The sequence below is a fragment of the Pongo pygmaeus genome, chromosome 1 (genome assembly GCF_028885625.2).
Source record: "Pongo pygmaeus isolate AG05252 chromosome 1, NHGRI_mPonPyg2-v2.0_pri, whole genome shotgun sequence".
Taxonomy (NCBI): Eukaryota; Metazoa; Chordata; class Mammalia; order Primates; family Hominidae; genus Pongo; species Pongo pygmaeus.
Window position 1 is genome coordinate 62790108 of NC_072373.2, and position 26412 is coordinate 62816519.

Genomic DNA, 26412 nt, shown 5'->3' on the forward strand with positions numbered 1-26412 from the left:
TCTCCGTGAAAACTTCCCATAATTGCCCCAGTTTTAATGACTCAGTTTGTAAACTCTTTGAAACAAGAATCAAGTCTCATGTATTTTGATATCTGTCTTAGGTCAGGTTCTATAGAAAAAGACTGAGATAAAGGTTCTCACGTAATACATTGAAGGAGTGTGCGATGATGAACCTGATGAGGAGAGAAGAAAGATAAAAGAGAGAGAAAACCTCAACAAAGAAATGGGTTTAGTTGAAGTCTTATCTCAGCCTGATCCCAGGGAAAACTCTTGAGCATGAAAAACATCACAGAATTATCCTTACTTATAATAAATACACATTACAACCATTAGAGCTCTTTGTAACCCCTCATCAGTTAGTCACTGGTTGCAGGTTTCCTCAGGAGGAAGTCAAAACCAACCATATCTCATCAGCTGAGAACAATTCTCGGAATAAGGATGCAGCTGTAGACTTTTAGCAGCCAATACTCATAGCAGCTTGGAGATGAGTGTCTGACCAGGAAAAGGGGATCTGGACAGAACAACAGCAGTACCTGCTACAGTTTTGCTCCAGAATCAAGCGTGGCATCTTACATGTATAAGACACAGTAGATACTGATCTGTAGTGTTTAGAGAATTCAACCAAAATGTAACTTTTCTATTCACCACATTTTTATTATTGGATATTGCTTGTTTTGCTCTTGTGCTTATACAGCGAAAAGTGGCATTAATTAATTGGATTTTTAATTTGGTATTACAGTAATAGAAGAAATATAAAAACCACTAGGATGTCATGAAACTCTAATCCTTAAACTATTTGGTGAAAGCAGTTCTATGGAATTTTTAGCTGATGATTTTTCTTTATTTGTTTTTATTAAATATATAAATAGTAGGATTTGCATTGATCAGCTGTAGAAAAAAGAGTTAAAAGAGTATGGATATGAAATGGGAGCCACTGATGTAAACTCCTTTAATTTGTTCAGAGAATCCTCCAACTGAAATTCTGTGGCTAATTTTAAGTAATTTTTAACAGTATGAAACACTGTGGAGCTTACAGAAAAGTTGCAAATGTGGTAGGGGAGATGTTTTTCTTCTCTGAACCATTTAGGAGTAAGTTACTAACATGAAGTTCCATCACCCTGAATAGTTTAATGTGTGCTTACTACAGATAAGGATAATCTGCTACATATCCACAATATAAGCATCAAATCAGGATATTAGCATTGATACATTACTATGACCAACTCTTCAGAGCCCATTCATATTTCACCAGTTGTTCTGCTGGCATCTTTTATCTGTCAATGGAACAGTTGGTGAAACATGAATGAAAGAATTCAGGTCAGAATCACATGTTGCTTTCAGTTGTCATGTTTCTTTAGTCTTCTTCAGTCTAGAACAGTTCTCTTACCTTGACTTGCCTAGTCTTTACAATTTTGAAGATGACAGATGGCTATACTTGACATTTCTTGCAATTTGAGTTTGCCTGTCACTGCTTTGGATTAGATTCAGGTGCTGCATCTATGGCAGGATTATCACAGAAGCAATGCTACATTCTCATTGCATTCTACCAGGTGGGGCAATTTCGGTTTGCCTCACTTTTGAGAACATCAAGTTTGATTACTTAGTCTGCCAGGTTTCTCTACTACAAAGTTACTTTTTTCCCTTTGTAATTAAGTATTTTATAAGAGGAAGCATTTAGAGATTATGTAAATATCTGATTCCTTATTAATCTATTTATTTACATCAAATGGGGTCATTGTTTCCTGTATTATTCAATGGATCATAATCTGTTGCCAACATTATTTATTTGAATGTTTAATTTTTCCCAAAAAGAGCCAGTAGGTGTCCCTTCAAGCTGGCTTATGTGTCTTTTTGACATGCCCTTATCATTCTTTGAGCACTTCTGTTCTGTGGCAAAATAAAATGGTCTAGCATCATTTTATACTTATTCTGTCTGACCTAGAATCAGCCACTTCCTTGAGGATCCTAGGTTTCTGTTGTTATATGATGGGATTTGAAAGCCAAGTGCTGTGTCCAGCTGTGCTCATTGCTATTGGGAGTATCACTGCTCCCAGATCCTCTCAATGACAGACCTACAGAATCTCTACACACACCCACTTTGATGTCTATTTATTCTATATATCTCTACTTATACTAAAACCCGTGAGTTCATACTAATACCTCCTACTTCAACCTAACACCACACAACCTTCTGTTTTTCTTCATTTTCATATTTGTAACTCCATTCCAGTGAGAAAACTGGCACTCATTATATTTATTATATTTCATATATTTAATTACTTGATTGGTTCCCCCATGTGTAAGCAAGCTGCACTGTCCGTGCCACATCTTCCTCTGCATGGATGCCCTCCCGTCTCAGGTTTTGGTGTCTGACTTTGATTCTCCATTGATTCCCATGGCTTTGGGATTAAATTGTTTACGGAGGTAAAGAGAAGGGGAAAGGAAAAAGAAAGAGGAACTACTGTTGAAACTTTTATAAAGTGTTTTCCATGTTACAACAAAGGTATTCATGAAAAGTTTAAAATTGTATACTTCAGAAGAAATGAAATTAGATATACACGTACACACACCAAGCTTTTATTTTGTTGCTTTCATTGCTTATCAAAAAAAAAAAAAACCCTGAAATTGTACAGCTTGTACATGGATGAGGAAAAGTAGCAGCCCTGTCATGGGCGTGAACAATGAACAAACTAGAACACTTGTGCTTGCGTGAAAAAGGCAAAGAGCCAAGCCGAAATTACTAGGGCACGTTGATCATTTTGGGGAAGACTAAGGGGACATCTCACTTGTCAGTCATTCTTTGGAACAAAGAAATAATGCAAAAATGAATGTACAGATTTAACTGGCCATCCAATGTATGTTTTTATAAAATCAGAATTCTAGTAAATTCATAAATGAACAAATGGCAAAGCTGAATTAGATGAAAAGCCTCTGTTATTGTAGTTAAGAAACTAAAAGCATGTGAACAAAGGGAAAGCAAGTGTCCTAGTTGGTCCCACCTTTATAATGACCGTCACTCAAGTGTTCATTTAATTTGTTTCCAGAGGGCACCATAGATGGTGATATACGGGCCATAGGGTCAATGGCATAGGGACCTGGTTCAGAATTTAGTCATCTTGGACATATTTCTTAACCTCTCTGGTCTTGTTTCTTTACAGAGGTATTTGGAAGGATAATTCAAATACAAACAATATCGCCAAGGTTTGAACAAGTAAGAGAAAATTAATTGTACACCCCCCACTCTGCCTTAGGCACATTGGTCCCTTCTCTGTTTCCGGAATATGCTTGGTGCTCTACCTCAGGGAACTTTGATTTGTTATTTCCTCTGCCGGCAATGCTTCTCCGTTGGATAGCCACAGGTCTTGCTCCCTCAGCTCTTCACCTCTTTGCTGTGTCACTTTCATATTATGGCCTTCTCCAGGACCCCATGTAAAATTACACACCTCTAACACGTCCCATCTCCTCTTTTTCCTGCTTTTTCTTCTTAGTACTTATCACTCTCTAACATTCTACATACGTCTTTGTCATGTTTATCATCTTTGGTCATCTCCACCGGAATGCAAGGTCCTTAGGCAGGCACTTTGGTCCGTTTTTTCTACTGTTGTGCCCCCAGATCCTGAGATCTTGCAACATGCTTGACAGCATGCAGTAGGCACTCATTTGCCATAGGCATAAATCAATGAACAATAGAATGAACGTTCAAGGCTTCCCTTTATTGTTTTTTGTCTTTCCTCATAGGCAGAAATGTGAAAGGTGAGAGGATAAAAAGAAAAATGAATAAAGAGCTTAAAGAAAGATAATTCAAGGAAAGAAGAATGGCAGAGAGTTAAGAAGAGGAAGACCTTAGCTTTGGAACATTCTGAACCATAACCGTTCAGCTGCAACTGCAGCCACAGTTGTGTCATACAGTGTTCCCAAGACAAATCTTGCAGATGCAAAAGGCAGGCCACTTATTATGTTTGATTGAGCCCTTACCACTTTTTTGGATTATTCTCTGAGGTCAACTACACTGGTTGTTGGATAAGCAGTCCAGGATATTAGCCAAGGGAAATGTTACATTACAAGTGGTTACATATATATTTTCTACTTAATGAATAAACATATATCATTTTCTGAAAAAATTATATATTCATCTTTTCAGAAAAAAACCCATGATTTAAAATTAAAAGTTTCGGCCAGGTGCGGTGGCTCACGCCTGTAATCCCAGCACTTTTGGAGGCTGAGGTGGGCAGATCACGAGGTCAGGAGTTCAAGACCAGCCTGGCCAACGTAGTGAAACCCCGTCTGTACTAAAAATATAAAAATTGGCTGGGTATATAAATTTTATATAAATATAAATATAAATATAAAAATATATTTAAATATATTTAAATTATAAATTATAAATTATATTTATAATTATATTTATAATTATAAATTATAATTATATTTATATTTATAATTTATATTTAAATTATAAATTATATTGGTAAATATAAAAATTGGCTGGCGGGCGCCTGTAGTCCCAGCTATTCGGGAGGCTGAGGCAGGAGAATCGTTTGAACCCAGGAGGCAGGGGTTGCAGTGAGCCAAGATCATGCCACTGCACTCCAGCCTGGGCGACAGAGCGAGACTCTGTCTCACAAAAAAATTAATTAATTAATTAATTAAATTTAATTTAATTAAAAGTTTCACACCTGAGTTTAGGATGAACACCTTTTGTGTTTGAAAGCAGTGAATATGAGAATCTTTCATAGCAATAGTCCAATATCTCATTTAAAAATTACAAAAAACTCAGTTATCTCATGCTTATTTTTATATTGATGTATTTATTTCATGTATGTATATATATGCATATATAAATAAAAATAGTGTTGTCTCATGGGATGAATAAATCTAGTAGTCAGTGAATAGCATTCATACATAATGGTAGGTCTTACTGAGATTGAACTGTTAAATATTTTAAAAGAAAAAAACATTTTTAAAAAGAACACACATAAGAAAGTTGGTGAGAAATGTTTAAAAATACAGTATATATCCCTACATTTGTATCAGGAAATTCATACTGACTGAAAATGTAGCTAAGTATATCCTTACATAATCAACATCATTTGTCAACCTAACTAACTTATAATAGTATTATTCTCATGCAGCTAAGTAACTGCAACTTTGAGTATCAGCCAGTCTCTCACGAACAGTACGACTATCTGTACTGTACTTTTAAATCCAGTTGTCATGGAATTGCAAACTGCCTCAGCATCAGAAACTGCTGCCATTTCCAGTACATGAACTATGCTTTGGGTTTACTTAGAAACTCCTTGTTGAAAAATCTTCTTGCCTCAACATTACTAAGGGAAACAGAGCAACGAGATGGATTCTGTCTTCTATATTCAATGCTTTCAACCATGGCTTCTTTTATCACCTGCGAATAGAGACAGAATTTGTATAATTAGCGTTGCTATGAACTCATTTATACATTTTTGATTAAAACAAAAATCTAATGAATCTTTTTATTTGAGTATTCTTTTTGACACATATGAATAGAAATCTACAAGTCATACATACATTTTTAAATTCAACATCCCACCACTGCACTCTTGTTAAGCTTATATTCAGCTACTGTTCCTTCCCTCACCAGGGAAAGAAGGATCCTGGAAATGTTCTAGATTTTGTGCTGATACATTTGGGAATAAAATGGTAACATGGTCAACTTATGTTGGTTCTGCTCTTTGTCAAAAGGGGGATAACAAGGAAGAAACAAGTAATTACTAAATCTATAATTTATGTTCTTTATAATTAGTGGGCAAATAGAAATGAAAGACCACCAGGAAAGTAAAAGCTTTTCCTAGTAGGGGAAGAAGGCATTGCTGGAGAATTGCCTTCCTTCCTCAACTGAACCAACATAGTTATAAAACATGAGCCTCCTCTATCTAGGAAACACCACGATGCTCTGTGATTTCATTGGTGAAAATGAATTACTACATTTTATTCAGCATACATATATCCAATATATATTCTTTACATATACCCATGTTAATGATAACCAGAAGAAAACATAGGAAACTACAACCTCTAAGAATTGCTATTTCAATTGTCATACACTGGTTTTGGTATGAAGTTAACCTAGTTAGAATTTGGGGAAAGAAGAGAACATTCAGAATTTGGTAGACGCAGTTATTGAAGAGCAATGGAAATGGGCTTTGGAAGAAGGCCTGAATAATAAATCTTGTCTCTGCTTCTGCTTCAGAACCTTGTTAAAATCAGGAAGACTCCATTTCCCAGGACAGTCCTCATTTCATCTCGATGACCAATGAGATAGATGTTTCTGGGCACCAGGAAACAGAGGCAAGTCATAGAGTTATTCCACAATTCCCTTTATTCTCTACCTCAGGGATTGTTAAGCAACATTAAGGTACAGTCCATGGGCTTTTCAGCCCCCTGCCACAGGTAGGAATACTTGGCAAGCCTGAGCAGTTTAGGACGCTATGGCCTCCTCTCACTCACAACTGCTGTGGCCCACTTGGCCTTGGAGATGCATGCTCAGAGGGATTCTCCCATTACCATGTGCAAGCTCACTGGGCAAGCGTGGCTCATTGCCTGGAGGAGATCATGTTTGCACCACTTAAACATGTGAGATCTAAATGGTGCAAATATGCAATAATTTTTCTGTGACTTTATGTCCCAGACACCCAACAAGCAAGGCTCTCTATTCTCTGATAGTAACTTTAAACAAGCAGTCAGATTTTGGAAAAAGGGAGCTATCACAGGAATGTGGTTCTTTTATATGCCGTATTTTAAAACGTAATATATGTAATTATCTTCTGGGGAAATGGGCTCAAATGTGAATGAGTCTGTTAAGGTAAAGCTGATATTTGCTGATCCCACTTTTCTTATGAATAGGGAAACATAATTCTGTGATGATAAAAGATGCTTCAGATCTATAAAGGAGACTTGGACCAAAGGCCACCAGGCACAAACACTTCTTGGCTGTGTGAGATGGAGGGGAACTAGTCTAAATACTTGAGCCTGTTTCTTCTTCTTTAAAATGGAAATAATGTACTAATTTGGGGTTTTGTGGGGATTGGAGATAATTTCTATAAAGTGCTTGGCACAATACCTGGTACATAAACATTCTACAACAGCTGTTATGCTTGTTATTTTTAAACTGACAATATGTGATGAAAATTGGGAACTCTAAATTAGAAGTGAAGCTATAAAGTTTATAAGAAATAAACACACCAGGTGTATAGCCAAGAATGAGCTTATTATATTGTGTAAGTCAGCAAATCATTTCTGCTATTCAAAGTATCCTACTACATCTTCTTTTAAAAATCTCCCTGCCTTTCTAGAGATCTGTATCAGCAAATTTATCCATTGGTTTCTCCTTCTCACAGCAATCCACAAAACATCAACCCTCATTGCATAAGTGTCCAAATAAAATAAAAACCAACTATTTGCTTTGTAAACACCTAAAAAGCTTTAAAATAAAAAAGACCATACAAAAAATTAAACTGACAGTGATTGCTGCTATCAATTCCTTCATAACGAATTCTTGAGCATAAAAAAATCAGCAATATCAACATCAGGAACTAGTGGATTTATCGTAATTGGACCTCAGCTGGTGTTCCTAGTGAGGAAGCCATTCTGATAAAGGAAAATGAACACTTCCAACTCTGAAAACCCCAAGTTAGAATGTGCAAGTTGATCCACTAGGTGGCATATTAACACCATGAAACTGTTAACCAGGTTTTTCATAATTCTGCGGAAAATACCCTGTTCTTGGGAGTTACAGTTCTGTGATAGAAAAAAACAAGCCCAGTACTAGATCAGTGTCAGTTACTAAATTCAAACCTTTCGGCATCCTACATGATACAACTACATATGTTCAAAAAGGCATTATGTTAAATTTAAACCTTTCTTTTTATTATTATACAAGAAGTCATCTTAAATGGTGTTTGTATCTCTTTCATTCTTTCCTGAAATTCATTGAGATTCCAAATCCTTCCCTTCAGTGTCATCCCAGCAAAAGCCCTCATATCTCAACCTTCTCCAGCCCCACCACCTATCTCATGTCATCTTTCACTTGTGCCATTCAATAGCCTCCTATTGTTGAACCAGATCTCTTAAATCTTTGTTAATGAAAGCAGAGAATAAGAAAAACAAGCACGTAAAATGTGATCTCCCCTTCCACATAAGAAACAAATTTGTAGAGGTGAGATTGTAAGCAATCTACAAACAAATATTGAGTTATCACAATAGAAAATAAAAAATAAGCCAAAGATAGAAAGTTAAGTATATTTTGTTAGAGAAGTAAAAATTACAAATATAGGAGAACACGAGAAGATATTTAGGTGTAAATTACTGTGAATTTGCTGGATAATGCCTGCCTTTTCAATAAGAACTGAAATGTCAGGAAGGCAGAAAGTTCATCAGGCTTGTCTTTTTTTTTTTTTATCCCAGCGCTTAGAACATGGAAGGTACATAATAAATATTTGCAAAATTAATAAATACACAGAAGGTGCTCACTAGAGGTTGACTGACACAGGGCAGCATTCAGTTCGGAGGAACAATGAGACCAGTTGAGTTAAAGGACAGGCAGGGTTTTTAAGTGGAGCAGTAGACTGGGCATTCTCTGTGGAAGAATAACCATAAGAAAAGGCTGAGGATAGGAGGCTGTGGCATGCGTCAGAGACATCTGGGAATTCATTCTGGCCAGGCTAGCTAGAATGAAGGCTGTTTGGGGAACACTAAGAAATAAGGCTGTTTGAGAGACAGGTGGTTCAAAAGTAAGGAATGAAGGAGAAAAGACATGCGGCCTCATCTCAGCTCCCCCACATCATTGTGACTTCCAGAAACTTGCCTAAGTAATCCATGACTCCATTTCCCAACTTATAAATTAAAACCCCACCTCATAGGCTAGTCTTGAGTGTTAAATATTTGGGGGAAAATATTTGGCTTATATGAAGCACTCAAAACTTTTCATTGTTCTTTCCATGCTGTACCCCTAGTTTCTAAAACAGTTTCTGGCACACTAAATAATAAATATGTGTTGAATTAATAAATACATGAGACAGAAAGAGATCATAGGCAGCATTAAAAGTAGATGAGTTCTGGACTAATATATTAGGCAATAATACATAATAGTAAGTTTATAAATTATTTTTAAAAGATAAGAACTTTTACTTGTACCTACACACCCTTATCAAGATGAAGAAATATCAATAAATTAAGAAATGAGTACTAATATTTCTGGATATGGATGTATCCTCATTTTAATTAACATTTAATGTTTAGCACTTTGTAGAATTATTTAAGAAAGAAAAAGCTCATTACTTTGCATCACTGGCATACGCTGAATAACATGACACATAACTGGTTCTAAGACTATGCCTATCAAATTAATAATTTGAATAAGTGAGACTGGGAAACCATATATTTTCCTGTGATAGCAAATTAACAGGTCCTAGAAAAGAAATCTCAGAAGACATATTCCCTCCAGATCGAAGTGGTGGTTTAAGAGTAGATAGAGTATGCAGCCATACTACGTGGGCAGGCATGTACTATATACAAATTCCCCACGGTTGGGAACTCTGCCTCCATCCCACCAAGAGCACCTTGTATCCTGACACTTGCTACCCACAGTAAGTCAATGAAATTTTAAACAGCCATCATGAAAACTGTACTGCATATTTACTTTAGGTGTCAGGCATTGTGATCAGTATGTCTACAGAATGCAAGGTAAATAAAGCAAGTCACTGTTTTTAAGGGGTTTATAATTAAAAGCCAAAAACTATGAACACTAATAATTATATTAGCTGCTTCAATTTACTGAGTGTCTATTTCATGCCAAGCCCTTAAGTTATATTATTTTACTTAATCTCCATCCTGATCCTACATGATATATACCATCATTTCCCTTTACAAAATAGGAAAGCAAAATTTAGAAAGGTTAACCAATATGCCCAATGTCACCCAGCCAAGAGGCTGCAGAGCAAGGATTTGAATACCCAATTTGGTCAGACTCCAGTGCCTCTGCATCCCGCCCCCGCCCCGCCGCCATCACATGTCTACCAGTGTAAGTCACTATACGTTAAGTTTTTGAAGGAAAAAAAAAATGAAATACTACTGTAATTGTACAAGCATTGAGACAATGTTCAGTGAAAAGGAATTTGGGAGAAATGAGTAAGAGCAGAAACCTGATGCTATGAGAAACCCAGGCTGCTGTCATGACGTGAGCAGAAACAGAGCAGAAGTCCTCTAAAGATAAACTGAAATTTAGCTTTGGCAAAGTAGGCCAGCTAGAATCTCTTGATAAAATGAAGCAATAGGAGGGTGCAGCTGGCTGACACAGCATGGCCTCTTCAGAGCAAAAATTGAGGTCAGAGTGAATTGAAGAGGAAACGTTGCCCTAAGCTACAGTGGTCACCGTTGCAAAGTTGAAAACTGTTGTCTATGAAATTGGCAGAGAGGTGACTTTGCATTGTAAGAGTTTATATTCACAATGTCCATCCACCATTTACAAAGAACTCTGATGCTCTACAGCAGTAAACATATGCTGTGTTGCTGAAGTGTGAATCGGTATCTTACTCTATTCAAATGGTGTGGGAATGAGAGAGTTAGCTAATTCAGCAGAGTTTTGTTGCTCTTTAAGTACCATCATTTACAAAGTTGTGATTCTGATAAACATGTATTTTCTTTTCTTTTTTTTTTTGAGACAGAGTCTCGCTCTGTTGCTCAGGCTAGAGTGCAATGGTGCGATCTCGGCTCACTGCAAGCTCCACCTCCCTGGTTCACACCATTCTCCTGTCTCAGCCTCCCTAGTAGCTGGGACTACAGGCACTCAACACCACGCCAGGCTAATTTTGTTTTTTTGTATTTTTAGTAGAGACGGGGTTTCACCGTGTTAGCCAGGATGGTCTCGATCTCCTGACCTGGTGATCTGCCCGCCTCAGCCTCCCAAAGTGCTGGGATTACAGGCGTGAGCCACGGCGCCCGGCCCCAAAAATATGTTTTCTTAAAGTGGAGAAGAAAGGAGTCACTGAGGAGAAATAAAATGTCAGTGAAAACTGAAAATTTTGTCTGTTTATGAAACACACACACACACACACACACACACACACACAAAGAGGAATTACTTGAACATGAGTCTCAATGTTCATATAATTCAGGAAAAAGCCTACCTTCATTTGTTCATACAGAAAATATATACTTACTGCCTAAGCTGGCATTACCTGTACAAACTTGTCTATGTTGTTAACCTGGGGCATTTGCAAAGGTCTTTGGGTGTAATCCCCATGGACCTTCAGGGGTACAAGATAAGGACATGTATAGGTAAGGTTCTCATTTATTGAGAAGCTTCTGTAATCATGCATCACCCAATTAAACATTCACTACTACAATTACTATAGATCCTACCACACCTGTTTCAGGGACGAGGAAGTGGAGGCTCAAAAAGTTTAAGCAGCTTATTCAAAGTCACATGTAAGAGATTTAAAGACGATATAACGCCCATGACCTTGTCTATACATGCTGTTTCAGAAACAGTAGTAGAAGCAATTAAAAACTGCTTAATTCTCAGAACTAAAGGACTTGGAGATACAGAAAAGATTGCCCTTTATGGCTGATGCTTTTAGCGTCAACTTTAAAGAATATTTCCCTGGGTCAAAGTCATAAAGATAGTCCCCTATGTTGTATTCTAGAAGCTTTGTTTACTTTTATACTCAGATCTACAGTCTATCTGGTATTGGCTTTGTTGATAATGTGAAAGAGGTAAATTTAATTTTTTTCTTTGTGAATACTCATCTGATCACTTTTTTTCTTATAGATAGTCACAATTTATTCAAGGATGATTTTATTTAGTGCTGCTGTCTGTCCTTGGACAATGTCATGTTTTCTTAATTATGTTATCTTTCTGTCTTTCTATTTGGTAAAGTAAGTCTTCTAACTTTGCTTTCCTTCTTCAAGATGAGTTAGCCTACTTTGGTCCTTTTCACTTTCATATTATTTTTTAACGAATTTATCAATCTTCTTATAAAAACCTGATGGTATTGTTACTAAAAATACAGGGGAAATGGGGACTTACTAGTTAATGGTTACAGAGTTTTAGTTTGGGAGGATGTAAAATGTTCTGGAGATAGATGGTGGGGATGGTTGCATGATAATGCAGTGTACTTAATGCCACTAAACTGTACACTTAAAAATGGTTAAAATGGTAAATTTTATGTTTTGTATATTTTATAACAATAAAAAGTGAAAACATATTTTTAAAACTGATAAATTAATGGTTTCTGAAGAATCAACATTTGATGAGGTGTATAAGTCGGGACAGTTGTTCTGGGATTCAGTCTATTTTTGTTCAGGCACTAACTTTTACATCTATGTGTCAAACAAACTACTTTGAAGAATGTTTGTAAAATATATAAATAAAACTATATCATTCCTTATTGCAAATTGTTTAGCAGACTTTATATAAACTAGAACAGCAAGACAAGTGTACTTGGTTGAGATACACATATGTATCTTAACCCAAGTCCAACATGGTATTTGTATATTCCTACAATCTGTTTTTTCCATCTGAGAAAGACTTATCAAATTTAATACATTTCATCCCAAGGAATGTGTAGTTTTGAGTTTATTGGCTCATACTGGAAAAATAGGGTCACTGTGATATTAATTCTTACCTCTGTTTTAGTAGCATGAGGTTTTATAAAATGCAACTAACTCTATTTTGAGAATTTCTGTTCACTCCCTACAAATCATAGATTAATCGTTTTTCTCTTAACCTTTCAATTTTTGCCATCACCATACAGATAATGTATCACGTTGATTTCAGATGTCCACTGCTTGAAATATTTTTTCTAAAAAGGAAACAAATCTATGGAGAAAATGACATATGCTATATATTTTGATAAGCATTTTTAGATGAATTATCATCTATTTGTAAATGAAGGCTGAAAAAAAGAATTTTAGAGTTGTAAGAATCAAAGCTTATTGGGGAAAATTTTACACATTTACAAAAATTAAAGATATTGATTAACAAATATATTATGGTGCAACTGTGATGATTGCATACAATTGATCATTACTAGTCTCAGGCCAAACAAAACAAGCAAGCAAACTAGATGTGTGGAGTTCTATTAGCTCACAAAATCTAATTAGAGCCCATATAAACAGAACACTCATTCACATATTCTGAGTTCCTTTGTGCCATTTACACAGTCACCAAAAAGACTGGTAAATCAGGCATGATGCCTTTCCTTCTCCATTTAATTTCTTTTTTTCTGTTTTTCTAATGTACAAAATCCAATTAGGCCACTGAACTTAAGCTTTCACAACTGATAATCATTTGTCAGACACTGATTTGGAACCACAAGTCAATGATTTCAGTTACAGAATAGTGTTCCTAAATGGTAAGTTAAAAATGAAAGAATTTCACCTAGACACATAATCTTAGCAGAAGATACACTAATGATAGGAAGGATTGATACTGAAGACAATGACTTGTTTCTAAGGCAAAGCATACTTGACATCTCAAAGGCTAAAAATAGGAAAGGCTGGCCAGGTGCGGTGGCTCACGCCTGTAATCCCAGCACTTAGGGAGGCTGAGGGGGGTGCGTAACGAGGTCAGGAGATCGAGACTAACACGGTGAAACCCTGTCTCTACTACAAACACAAAAAAATTAGCCGGGCGTGGTGGCAGGTGCCTGTAGTCCCAGCTACTCGGGAGGCTGAGGCAGGAGAATGGCGTGAACCCGGGAGGCGGAGCTTGCAGTGAGCCGACATTGCGCCACTGCACTCCAGCCTGGGCGACAGTGCGAGACACCATCTCAAAAAAAAAAAAGGAAAGGCTGTTACCTTTTGTGATACTGCTCAAATTCACAAAAAGAAAACATGTAAAATCATAAATGTATTTATTAAAATTCATGTTATATTTTTGCAGATTAACTACACTTCTGGTTCCATTCACTTTCATACTCATATTTCCTTTTCATCACTTTACTTCCTTACTTATAATTTGTTATATCATATAATAAATATATAGATACTTCAGGAAAGAAACTGAGTATTAACCAATCATTCGATAAAATAATAGCATAAAATGAGTTTCCTTATTTGTCAGTTTTGTAGGGTTCTTCTGAAGATCAGCAAAATAATTCATGAAAAGTAAAGTGGCATATTTTGGGTGGTGTCATTCATAACACTTATTTTTTATTTTTAATTAAAAAGAGGTATTGGTGTATTTATATGGTATGGAAGTCATTTGACATAGTCAATGGCCATAGGAGATACTTACATCAATGTTGTTCAGAGTATTGAAGTGCATAAGATCATGTAGTCTTTTGAATGCTTGATTTGGATATTGAAAATTGAAGGTTGAAAATGGTGATTCCGGGTCATCAAAAATATCAAAGTCAGCGATTTCTTTCTCTTCCTCGGTTTCCCTTGGAACACCTAAATACCAGAAGAGTCACAAAGGGTGCTATTTTGAAAACCACAAAATATCTCTAAAACCCAAGGAATAAAACATACAGACATAAAGACAGCAGTGGGAGCCCCCACAGAGCCAGGTACTCTGTAGCATCTCTGACTTTATCATTTCCGTGTGTTCTGACCTGATGACATCCAGCTGCCAGTATCTGACATCTCTGTGCCTGAGGGCTTTCTATCCTGCCCTGCAACTGTAGAAGCCTGCTTGGCCCACTCACAGCAGGCTGGAAATTCTGTTAAATAACACTGTTCCCCAGGCAGTGGTCAACCAAAGACTCTAGGGAGTTAGTATCTAAATACTCCATTCCCCTGCCTTTTGGTGTGCGTGCGGGAAGCATGATTGTGGGACACAGGTCTATTCCATTTCGTAGTCTTTCCCAGCGGATCAAGTTCCCATTGTGGTAGCCGGCTTGCTAATGCAACTTTGTTGTCTGCCTTCCTTCCCTTTACCACTTCCCCATTTCCTTACTAATAAACTAGAGTGTTCCCCAGCTCATCCAAATAAACTATTTGCACTTGAGTCCTTTTCTCAGAATTAGTTTCTGGGAGAACCCAAACTAAAACATTATGTGGCTGTCTTTATGCCATGGAAATCCCCTACACATGCCAACTGCTCAGTGAGCCTCTCCTTGAGAATTCACAGTGATAGAAAACTCACTGGGTTTCATGTGCTCTACTGTCTGATAACTAAAAATGTCAGATTTCCACCTTCTCCTATGCTGAACTATATGCTTCACAATAATCTTCACACCTATCGATCCTTTCTTTGTCTTCCTGAGAAATCTAGAAAAACACCATTTTTCTCAGCATATTCCCATTACTCATCCTCCCTATTTTTTGTGTCTTTCCATTTATAAAATGGAAAACACATTTTCTGGTCCTAAAATATGGTTTTTGGAGCCTTAAGCACCCTGCATGTAAATCTTTAGATCTCCTTTGGTTAATCAACATTTTCCAGGATACACAAGAGTTGAGAGACTCCTCTGGATGTGGTTGAAAAAAAATAAAACAAAACAAAAAAGACTACGTCTTAAACTTGATTCTTGTTTTCTATGAAATACAACATGGCAAACTGAAACTGCTAGCCATTGTGTACTGCTAGATTACGTTAATCTTGTAGTCAACTAAAATTCCCAGAAATTTGCATGATTTTTCTGAAATAAGAGCTTTCTTACAAGGGTGATAGTCAAAATACTTGATTAAAAATCAATCAGAACAAACGTAATTCAAAGTATTGAAGTAAAGTCCCAGAGATTTTTGCTAAACTAGTTGTTGACTTTGCAGTTTCTGAACTGTAAGCAAGTCAGAGGATCTTGGGGTAAGAAAGAGGAGACGTACTTGAGGTCTCAGAGTAGTATCTATTTATCAAGGTAAGGGAGGCATTCAATAGTGTGATAGCTGGTACAGCAGTGACGAGTGAAACAGTTTAATGTCAGTTTCGCTCCCCTACTTAATTTCTATTTTATGGAATACAGCTTACTCCCTACATACCTGGAGCCTTGTACTTTCTGAAGTTGATGTTGGCCAGAACAAAGTGGATGATGGTTGGGCAATCTTTCTCCATATCAGGATTCTTGGGTTTAAAGACATAGCACTCCTTCAGCCCTTCCCGATCAAACACATAAGGATCGATCTTTGGAAAGGGGAGCTTGTTCATTTTAGCCCACTTTTCTGCAAGTAGAAGTTCCTATGGGAAAGAGGGAAAGATGAATTTGGAAATTTTCAGTTTTCATTGATTCAGTTGGTCTGACTATAATTCAGTGTTCACTAGGTGTCTACTGTGTGCCAGCAATGTACTCCTTGCTAGGATGAATCACGACCCTGTTCTCAAGAAGCTCATTAATTTCAAAGAAATTGAAAACAAACTCACTATTGTTATGATAATTCTTGGCACAAGGCTAGCTCCACAGCAGGCATTTGAAAAATTATTGATAAACCGAACTGAGCAAAATTATGTTGAAGAAGCTGCTAGAGAAAAAAAATTATGGGTTCAGAGAATTTATAACCATGTGAATTTTTTTTAACCCTTAGGAGTAAAAAAGGAGTCTGATGATGCAGAGAAGAATCCTCTGTTACTGGATTTTTACCTGTATCATCTCCACCAAAGTGTTAAAAAGTACCAACCAAAACTTCATTCATTTTATGTATACAAAAATATTTGAGTTACTCTGAATCAGCTTTTTGTCTTCTTTTTGTGAACAGAAGTTGAACCTTTGGCCTCAGAGCATTGCTATTACATGTAATGGCCAAGAGAGGACTGTACAGATGTACCAAAAGCTTAGTTAATGGCCGTGGCAAATTGTATGATGGTTTCCACGTATTAGCTCCCTTCCTGGTAAGCTGATTACACATTCCCACCAGAATGAGAAGAGACATAGAACAGAGCCTCCACGGGTGATTTACTACTGCTGGCACGTAAGTGGCCAAGAAATACATGTTTGCAGTCAGCCACTGAGATTTGAGGTTGGTTTTTCTCTGCACCAAAGCAGGCTAACTCACTGAGGTAAGCACCCCCACAATTAAATTTAAACTGGAGAACATGAATCAATATGGAGAGATGCAGTGAAGAGACCTCATTTCCATTATGTGCATCTTCAGGGAGAGCAGAATAAATAAGAAGCAGAATATCATAGTGGGAGAAGCACAGATTCTGGGACCAGATGCCTGAGTCCAAATGCAAGCTCCATGGCCTTGGACATGTTTCTTAAGTCAATGTCTCCATCTCAGATATAAAATGTGGATGATATAAATAATACCTATCTCATAGGGTTGCTATTAGAATTAAATAAATTAATACTTTACAGTGCTTAAAACAGTGCTTACCACATATTAAGTGCTATGCAAATGTTTAATAAATAAATGCCAGTAAAGAGAAGAAAAGAGATGGAAGGAAAAAAGTAAGGAAAACAAAAGAGGATAAAGAAAGGGAAGAGAGATAGGAACATTAGAGAGGAAAATTCCTGGAGAGGGGAAGTTTTGGAGATACTGTCACTAGAATCTTAAGTTCTTCTTAACTACTCTTGTCATCTCATTGATCCATTCCACAACAATCAATAGTGGTCAACTACGTTCCATGTTAGAAGTGGGGACATAATAGTGAGTAAAACATTCATGGTTTTTGTTGTTATGGGATTTATAGCCTGTTGGGTGAGAGACAGCAATCAAATAACCCTTTGTGCTTAAAACTGTGATAAATGCCAGGAAAAAATACAAGGTGAGACTTTGCAGTACACCTGGACAATTTCCTCAGAGTATTTGTTAATTCATCCAACAATTATCAGTGAGCTATGTTCTAAGCATAAGAGATAGGCCGTCCTTGAAGATTTGGAGTTTATAAATCAACAGGAAAGATAAATAGATATTATAGTAAAGTATGATAAAGGCAGGAAGGTGCTGCACGATTGTGGGCCTGGGTTGTGCAGCGTGAAAGGCCCAGCTCAAAGACAGACACCCTAAAACTTGCTAGCTGGATGACCTGAGACAAACTAATTAGACAACACAGCCCAACAAGAAACAAATTATTTTTGGTGGCTGCAGTGTACAGTGATACTCCCCTACAAGCAACGCAGAGATAATGAGGAACAAACAAACACAGACTATTCACTATCCCTGACATAGCAGGCTCCCAATCCCATCTCATCTCTATTTCATCTGTTCCTTATTCCTCAGCAATTCATTTTTCTACCTCTGTAAAATAAAGCTAATACTATGACCTTTCTCATAGGATTGCTGAGAGGATTAAATGATAAAATGTATAAAGACCTCAGTAGTTTACATTAGAAGAAAACAAGTCCTTTATCATACGGGCTTACATTCAGAGAAAAATACACTTTTCATTGAACTTTCACTGCTCTTTTTTGCTTCTGGAATGTTATGAATTTTATGTTGATCAACTCTCTCAACACCACTTATGAATAAAAATCTAGGAGAACAAAGGATTTAATGTATATGAAAGCATTTGCTTCATAAACTATTATGCTAAATACAATTACATTTCACTGAAAATCCTATATGTATGTAAATAATTTCTTGTTTGAAACTTGAGAAAGTTTTATCACCGATCTCTTCTTTTTTTTTCTCTATTCAGCTGAATTAATCAGCTTGTTATTTCTTGTCCAGAACTGTTCACAATTATTCATTCATGATTATTCAACATCAAAATAAACCAAAAGTTCACATTGTGGAGCAATTGCATGAGGGCAAAGAAAAGAAAGAGCTTTCTAGTGTTTACAAACATGACTCAAGGGTATGACCAATGATGTGTGGATTTTGGGGTAAAATGAAAAGGGAAATACATGAGGTAACAGTGAGGCTATTTTTAGATAGTTCACTTCACGCTAGAATCAGGAAGAGATGGAAACTTTCCCTTTCCTTATGTGATCCTGATGTGGAAAAGATTAAAAACAGATGATTGCAAATACAGTGATTATAGCATGGATAAACCATTTCCTCTCTGATGTCTGGTTTCTCTCTGTAAAGGCTGAGAAACAATGACACAGACTATGAGTAAAGTGCAATAGTTTTTAGAAAGTATTTTAAAAGATTTCAGTGAACAAAAAAATTGCTGCTCCACAAATTACAGCGATATGCCAGAATTGTGTTCTATGATAACCATCCATTTTGGTTATTGTTTGACACCTCAGATACTTCACACTTCCATAGACTAACTTAAGATAAACTTACATAGTATTAACTAAAATGACTTTCTGCAGGATAAAAATTTGGCAGTATCCTTCAAAGACATACTTCGTAAGATGTCTGTGCTCATTTTGGTGTTTTGTTTTGTTTTGCTTTATTTGACAGAGTCTCGCTCTGCTGCCCAGGCTGGAGTGCTGTGGTCTGATCTTGGCTCATTGCAACCTCCGCCTCCCAGCTTCAATTGATTCTCCTGCCTCAGCCTCCTGAGTAGCTGTGACTACAGGTGTGTGCCACCACACCTGGCTAATTTTTGTATTTTTAGTAGAGAAGGGGTTTCACCATGTTGGCCAGGCTGGATGCCCTCTTTTTTGAATACTGAAACATGACTAAGAAGACTTGAAGGAGAGGAAAGACAAATAAATACCATAGAAATGAATATTATAAATAAATGTTATTTCTAAATAACAGAAATATATTCAAAACACAGTATGATATCATATATATGCCATTTCATTTATTTACATGTGAAAAAATATAAATATGTATTTTAAATATATGAAACAACACATTTATTTATAAAAATACAAACACACACATATATATACATAAAATAATAAATTGACTTGTCATTAGAGGAAGTCAGATTTCTTTTGTCTCTATGCAAACCAAGAATATGTGCTTTCTATTCTACAATGTTTCTCATTATATAAAACCTATTTTTAAGATTAGGGAGAAGATTGGGGAGAAGGATGGCATAAAAGCATGTAAGTAAACCTCCAGAATCTTGAAAAATTATTGAAGCAAGTAATATAAAATACAACAGATAGAAACTACAAGTTGGAATTAATTATTTTACAGTTATAGTCTCTCTTACTTTTAATAAAAGATATGCTAGTATTAGGCTTCAAGAGCTTTATAATGCAATAGGCATGAAAATAATTTTCTATATCTAATGTTGTATAGAGTTTACACAGCACTTTGTAATTCTGATTAGTTATTCACAGGGATGTTACCATTAACTCACAAAATATGTAAAGGGAAATTAATGCCAACTTAATGTAATATCATCACAAAACATCTGATTCTCAATATGAATGACCAATATGAGTGTAGTGGGTTGAATGGTGGCTCCGTATAAAATACCATTTCCTAATCCCTTGGACCTGTGAATACAACCTTATTTGGGGAAAGACTCTTTGCAAATGTAATTTAATTAAGGATTTTGAGATTAGATCATCTTGGATTATGTAGGTGGGTCCTAAATTCAATGCCAATTATTCTTATATGAGATAAAAGAGAAGACATGCACACAAAAGAAAAGGCCATACAAAAATGAAGGCAGAGATTGGAGAGATGCAACCACAAGGTGAGCAATGCCTGGAACCACCAAAAGCTGGAAAAGGCAAGGAAGGGGTCTACTGTGGAGGCTTTAGAGAGACGACATCCTGTTGATGCCTTAATTTCAACTTCTGCCTTCCAAAACTGTGAGAGAATATATTTCTGTTGTTGTAAGTCACCATGTTTGGGGTAATTTGTTACAGAAGCTCCAGGAAACTAGTACAAGAGATAAAACTGGAAGTACTACATTAAATGCTGTGCACTTTCCTTCACCAGCCATTGTAGATTGGTGCCCACAAAGCTAATGCTTGGACTGATTTGGCTGTGATGTGGGCCAACCTAAGCATTATAAGTGAATAATATGTGGAGATTCTAAAACAGGTCATGCCCTCGTTTCAACAAATAAATCAGGTGATTGTGGAAAAATACAGATACTTTTTCCTTTATTAGTGGGTTTAAATGGAATTCTGACCCTAAGTGAAATATAGGCAGATCAGTTTAATTTAGATACATTACTTCCATCATTGGTGAAGACTGCCTCATTTCAAATTTTCCTTTCTTCTTTCTTCCTTCTCTCCTTCCCTCATTTCCTCTTTCTCTCTTTCCTTGAATAATTTTTAAGAGAATAAACCGGTTGTTCTGGCTTCTTGTCATTAAGCATTTAAATGAACACTGAAAAACTGAGCCAGATTTATGTCCAATGTATGGCAACAAAATATAACTTAATTTATGGCATAATAACTAAAATCTATTACTCTCCCTAAAAGTTAGGAAGATAAAGGGGAAAATAATTTCAAGTAGTAAACTCTGAATTCTTCTATATTCCTTGCTTTCTTGCTCCCCAATAAAACCCAGAGTCCCTTCATTTTCCCCTAAATTCACAGCCTGTTAATTTTGCATGCTTGAGTATGAAGACTTTGGTTTATTTTCATGACCAACAATCTATCTCATTGATTGTCTTTGGATGAGCTCTAATGGTACACTAAATTTACATATTATACATCTAAGATATTAAATGGTTAACAGAAAGAAACTTGACAAAATGAAACACAAAGCTGCTTTTGTTAGATAAATTAATAGTAATAATATTTAGAATCATGAACTCTTTTTTTTATTATTATTATTATACTTTAGGTTTTAGGATACATGTGCGCAATGTGCAGGTTAGTTACATATGTATACATGTGCCATGCTGGTGCGCTGCACCCACTAACTCGTCATCTAGCATTAGGTATATCTCCCAATGCTATCCCTCGCCCCTCCCCCCACCCCACAACAGTCCCCAAAGTGTGATGTTCCCCTTCCTGTGTCCATGTGTTCTCATTGTTCAATTCCCACCTATGAGTGAGAATATGCGGTGTTTGGTTTTTTGTTCTTGCGATAGTTTACTGAGAATGATGATTTCCAATTTCATCCATGTCCCTACAAAGGACATGAACTCATCATTTTTTATGGCTGCATAGTATTCCATAGTGTATATGTGCCACATTTTCTTAATCCAGTCTATCATTGTTGGACATTTGGGTTGGTTCCAAGTCTTTGCTATTGTGAATAATGCCGCAATAAACATACGTGTGCATGTGTCTTTATAGCAGCATGATTTATAGTCCTTTGGGTATATACCCAGTAATGGGATGGCTGGGTCAAATGGAATTTCTAGTTCTAGATCCCTGAGGAATCGCCACACTGACTTCCACAAGGGTTGAACTAGTTTACAGTCCCACCAACAGTGTAAAAGTGTTCCTATTTCTCCACATGCTCTCCAGCACCTGTTGTTTCCTGACTTTTTAATGATTGCCATTCTAACTGGTGTGAGATGGTATCTCATTGTGGTTTTGATTTGCATTTCTCTGATGGCCAGTGATGGTGAGCATTTTTTCATGTGTGTTTTGGCTGCATAAATGTCTTCTTTTGAGAAGTGTCTGTTCATATCCTTCACCCACTTTTTGATGGGGTTGTTTGTTTTTTTCTTGTAAATTTGTTTGAGTTCATTGTAGATTCTGGATATTAGCCCTTTGTCAGATGAGTAGGTTGTGAAAATTTTCTCCCATTTTGTAGGTTGCCTGTTCACTCTGATGGTAGTTTCTTTTGCTGTGCAGAAGCTCTTGAGTTTAATTAGATCCCATTTGTCAATTTTGGCTTTTGTTGCCATTGCTTTTGGTGTTTTAGACATGAAGTCTTTGCCCATGCCTATGTCCTGAATGGTAATGCCTAGGTTTTCTTCTAGGGTTTTTATGGTTTTAGGTCTAACGTTTAAGTCTTTAATCCATCTTGAATTGATTTTTGTATAAGGTGTAAGGAAGGGATCCAGTTTCAGCTTTCTACATATGGCTAGCCAGTTTTCCCAGCACCATTTATTCAATAGGGAATCCTTTCCCCATTGCTTGTTTTTCTCAGGTTTGTCAAAGATCAGATACTTGTAGATATGTGGTGTTATTTCTGACGGCTCTATTCTGTTCCATTGATCTATATCTCTGTTTTGGTACCAGTACCATGCTGTTTTGGTTACTGTAGCCTTGTAGTATAGTTTGAAGTCAGGTAGTGTGATGCCTCCAGCTTTGTTCTTTTGGCTTAGGATTGACTTGGTGATGCGGGCTCTTTTTTGGTTCCATATGAACTTTAAAGTAGTTTTTTCCAATTCTGTGAAGAAAGTCATTGGTAGCTTGATGGGGATGGCATTGAATCTGTAAATTACCTTGGGCAGTATGGCCATTTTCACGATATTGATTCTTCCTACCCATGAGCATGGAATGTTCCTCCATTTGTTTGTATCCTCTTTTATTTCCTTGAGCAGTGGTTTGTAGTTCTCCTTGAAGAGGTCCTTCACATCCCTTGTGAGTTGGATTCCTAGGTATTTTATTCTCTTTGAAGCACTTGTGAATGGGAGTTCACTCATGATTTGGCTCTCTGTTTGTCTGTTATTGGTGTATAAGAATGCTTGTGATTTTTGTACATTGATTTTGTATCCTGAGACTTTGCTGAAGTTGCTTACCAGCTTAAGAGATTTTGGGCTGAGACGATGGGGTTTTCTAGATATACAATCATGTCGTCTGCAAACAGGGACAATTTGACTTCCTCTTTTCCTAATTGAATACCCTTTATTTCCTTCTCCTGCCTAATTGCCCTGGCAAGAACTTCCAACACTATGTTGAATAGAAGTGGTGAGAGAGGGCATCCCTGTCTTGTGCCAGTTTTCAAAGGGAATGCTTCCAGTTTTTGCCCATTGAGTAAGATATTGGCTGTGGGTTTGTCATAGATAGCTCTTATTATTTTGAGATACGTCCCATCAATACCTAATTTATTGAGAGTTTTTAGCATGAAGCGTTGTTGAATTTTATCAAAGGCCTTTTCTGCATCTATTGAGATAATCATGTGGTTTTTGTCTTTCGTTCTGTTTATATGCTGGATTACATTTATTGATTTGCGTATATTGAACCAGCCTTGCATCCCAGGGATGAAGCCCACTTGATCATGGTGGATAAGCTTTTCGATGTGCTGCTGGATTCTGTTTGCCAGTATTTTATTGAGGATTTTTGCATCAATGTTCATCAAGGATATTGGTCTAAAATTCTCTTTTTTGGTTGTATCTCTGCCAGGCTTTGGTATCAGGATGATGCTGGCCTCATAAAATGAGTTAGGGAGGATTCCCTCTTTTTCTATTGATTGGAATCATTTCAGAAGGAATGGTACCGGTTCCTCCTTGTACCTCTGGTAGAATTCAGCTGTGAATCCATCTGGTCCTGGACTTTTTTTGGTTGGTAAGCTATTGATTATTGCCACAATTTCAGATCCTGTTATTGGTCTATTCAGAGATTCAACTTCTTCCTGGTTTAATCTTGGGAGGGTGTATGTGTTGAGGAATTTATCCATTTCTTCTAGATTTTCTAGCTTATTTGCGTAGAGGTGTTTGTAATATTCTCTGATGGTAGTTTGTATTTCTGTGGGATCGGTGGTGATATCCCCTTTATCATTTTTTATTGCATCTATTAGATTCTTCTCTCTTTTTTTTCTTTATTAATCTTGCTAGCGGTCTATCAATTTTGTTGATCCTTTCAAAAAACCAGCTCCTGGATTCATTAATTTTTTGAAGGGTTTTTTGTGTCTCTATTTCCTTCCGTTCTGCTCTGATTTTAGTTATTTCTTGCCTTCTGCTAGCTTTTGAATGTGTTTGCTCTTGCTTTTCTAGTTCTTTTAATTGTGATGTTAGGGTGTCAATTTTGGATCTTTCCTGCTTTCTCTTATGGGCATTTAGTGCTATAAATTTCCCTCTACACACTGCTTTGAATGCATCCCAGAGATTCTGGTATGTTGTGTCTTGGTTCTCATTGGTTTCAAAGAACATCTTTATTTCTGCCTTCATTTCATTATGTACCCAGTAGTCATTCAGGAGCAGGTTGTTCAGTTTCCATGTAGTTGAGCAGTTTTGAGTGAGATTCTTAATCCTGAGTTCTAGCTTGATTGCACTGTGATCTGAGAGATAGTTTGTTATAATTTCTGTTCTTTTACATTTACTGAGGAGAGCTTTACTTCCAAGTATGTGGTCAATTTTGGAATAGGTGTGGTGTGGTGCTGAAAAAAATGTATATTCTGTTGATTTGGGGTGGAGAGTTCTGTAGATGTCTATTAGGTCAGCTTGGTGCAGACCTGAGTTCAATTCCTGGGTATCCTTGTTGACTTTCTGTCTCACTGATCTGTCTAATGTTGACAGTGGGGTGTTAAAGTCTCCCATTATTAATGTGTGGGAGTCTAAGTCTCTTTATAGGTCACTCAGGACTTGCTTTATGAATCTGGGTGCTCCTGTATTGGGTGCATATATATTTAGGATAGTTAGCTCTTCTTGTTGAATTGATCCCTTTACCATTATGTAATGGCCTTCTTTGTCTCTTTTGATCTTTGTTGGTTTAAAGTCTGTTTTATCAGAGACTAGGATTGCAACCCCTGCCTTTTTTTGTTTTCCATTGGCTTGGTAGATCTTCCTCCATCCTTTTATTTTGAGCCTATGTGTGTCTCTGCAGGTGAGATGGGTTTCCTGATTACAGCACACTGATGGGTCTTGGGTCTTTATCCAATTTGCCAGTCTATGTCTTTTAATTGGAGCATTTAGTCCATTGACATTTAAAGTTAATATTGTTATATGTGAATTTGATCCTGTCATTATGATGTTAGCTGGTTATTTTGCTCGTTAGTTGATGCAGTCTTTTCCTAGTCTCGATGGTCTTTAAATTTTGGCATGATTTTGCAGTGGCTGGTACCGGTTGTGCCTTTCCATGTTTAGTGCTTCTTTCAGGAGCTCTTTTAGGGCAGGCCCGGTGGTGACAAAATCTCTCAGCATGTGCTTGTCTGTAAAGTATTTTATTTCTCCTTCACTTATGAAGCTTAGTTTGGCTGGATATGAAATTCTGGGTTGAAAATTCTTTTCTTTAAGAATGTTGAATATTGGCCCCCACTCTCTTCTGGCTTGTAGGGTTTCTGCTGAGAGATCCGCTGTTAGTCTGATGGGCTTCCCTTTGTGGGTAACCCGACCTTTCTCTCTGGCTGCCCTTAAAATTTTTTCTTCATTTCAACTTTGGTGAATCTGACAATTATGTGTCTTGGAGTTGCTCTTCTTGAGGAGTATCTTTGTGGCATTCTCTGTATTTCCTGAATCTGAGTGTTGGCCTGCCTTGCTAGATTGGGGAAGTTCTCCTGGATAATATCCTGCAGAGTGTTTTCCAACTTGGTTCCATTCTCCCCGTCACTTTCAGGTACACCAATCAGACGTAGATTTGGTCTTTTCACATAGTCCCACATTTCTTGGAGGCTTTGCTCATTTCTTTTTATTCTTTTTTCTCTAAACTTCCCTTCTCTCTTCATTTCATTCATTTCATCTTCCATTGCTGATACCCTTTCTTCCATTTGATCGCATCGGCTCCTGAGGCTTCTGCATTCTTCACGTCGTTCTCGAGCCTTGGTTTTCAGCTCCATCAGCTC

At 36.9% G+C, this 26412-nt stretch overlaps 1 protein-coding gene and 1 long non-coding RNA gene across 5 annotated transcripts in view; one reads left to right on the top strand and one right to left on the bottom strand.

Annotated features, from left to right (window-relative positions):
* LOC134737713 (uncharacterized) overlaps nt 1-26412 on the top strand; it is an 86819-nt gene that overhangs the window by 47018 nt on the left and 13389 nt on the right. Inside the window, exon 1 of one of the 2 annotated variants that reach the window (XR_010122885.1) lies at nt 19827-19868. The exons of the other annotated variant lie outside the window; for it this stretch is intronic. This is a non-coding gene — a long non-coding RNA (uncharacterized LOC134737713). Of the gene's footprint in view, nt 1-19826; nt 19869-26412 lie in introns of those variants that run through there. 2 annotated transcript variants of the gene reach the window in all.
* The window catches only part of PLA2G4A (phospholipase A2 group IVA), a 166459-nt gene continuing 144838 nt past the window's right edge, over nt 4792-26412 (bottom strand). For all 3 annotated transcript variants that reach the window (XM_054450808.2, XM_054450818.2, XM_054450827.2), the window contains 3 exons: nt 15958-16153; nt 14273-14430; nt 4792-5401 (listed from right to left, as the gene is read on the bottom strand). In XM_054450808.2, coding sequence (XP_054306783.1) covers nt 5270-5401; nt 14273-14430; nt 15958-16153 — 486 coding nt within the window. In that variant the 3' untranslated portion in view covers nt 4792-5269. The remainder of the gene's footprint in view (nt 5402-14272; nt 14431-15957; nt 16154-26412) is intronic.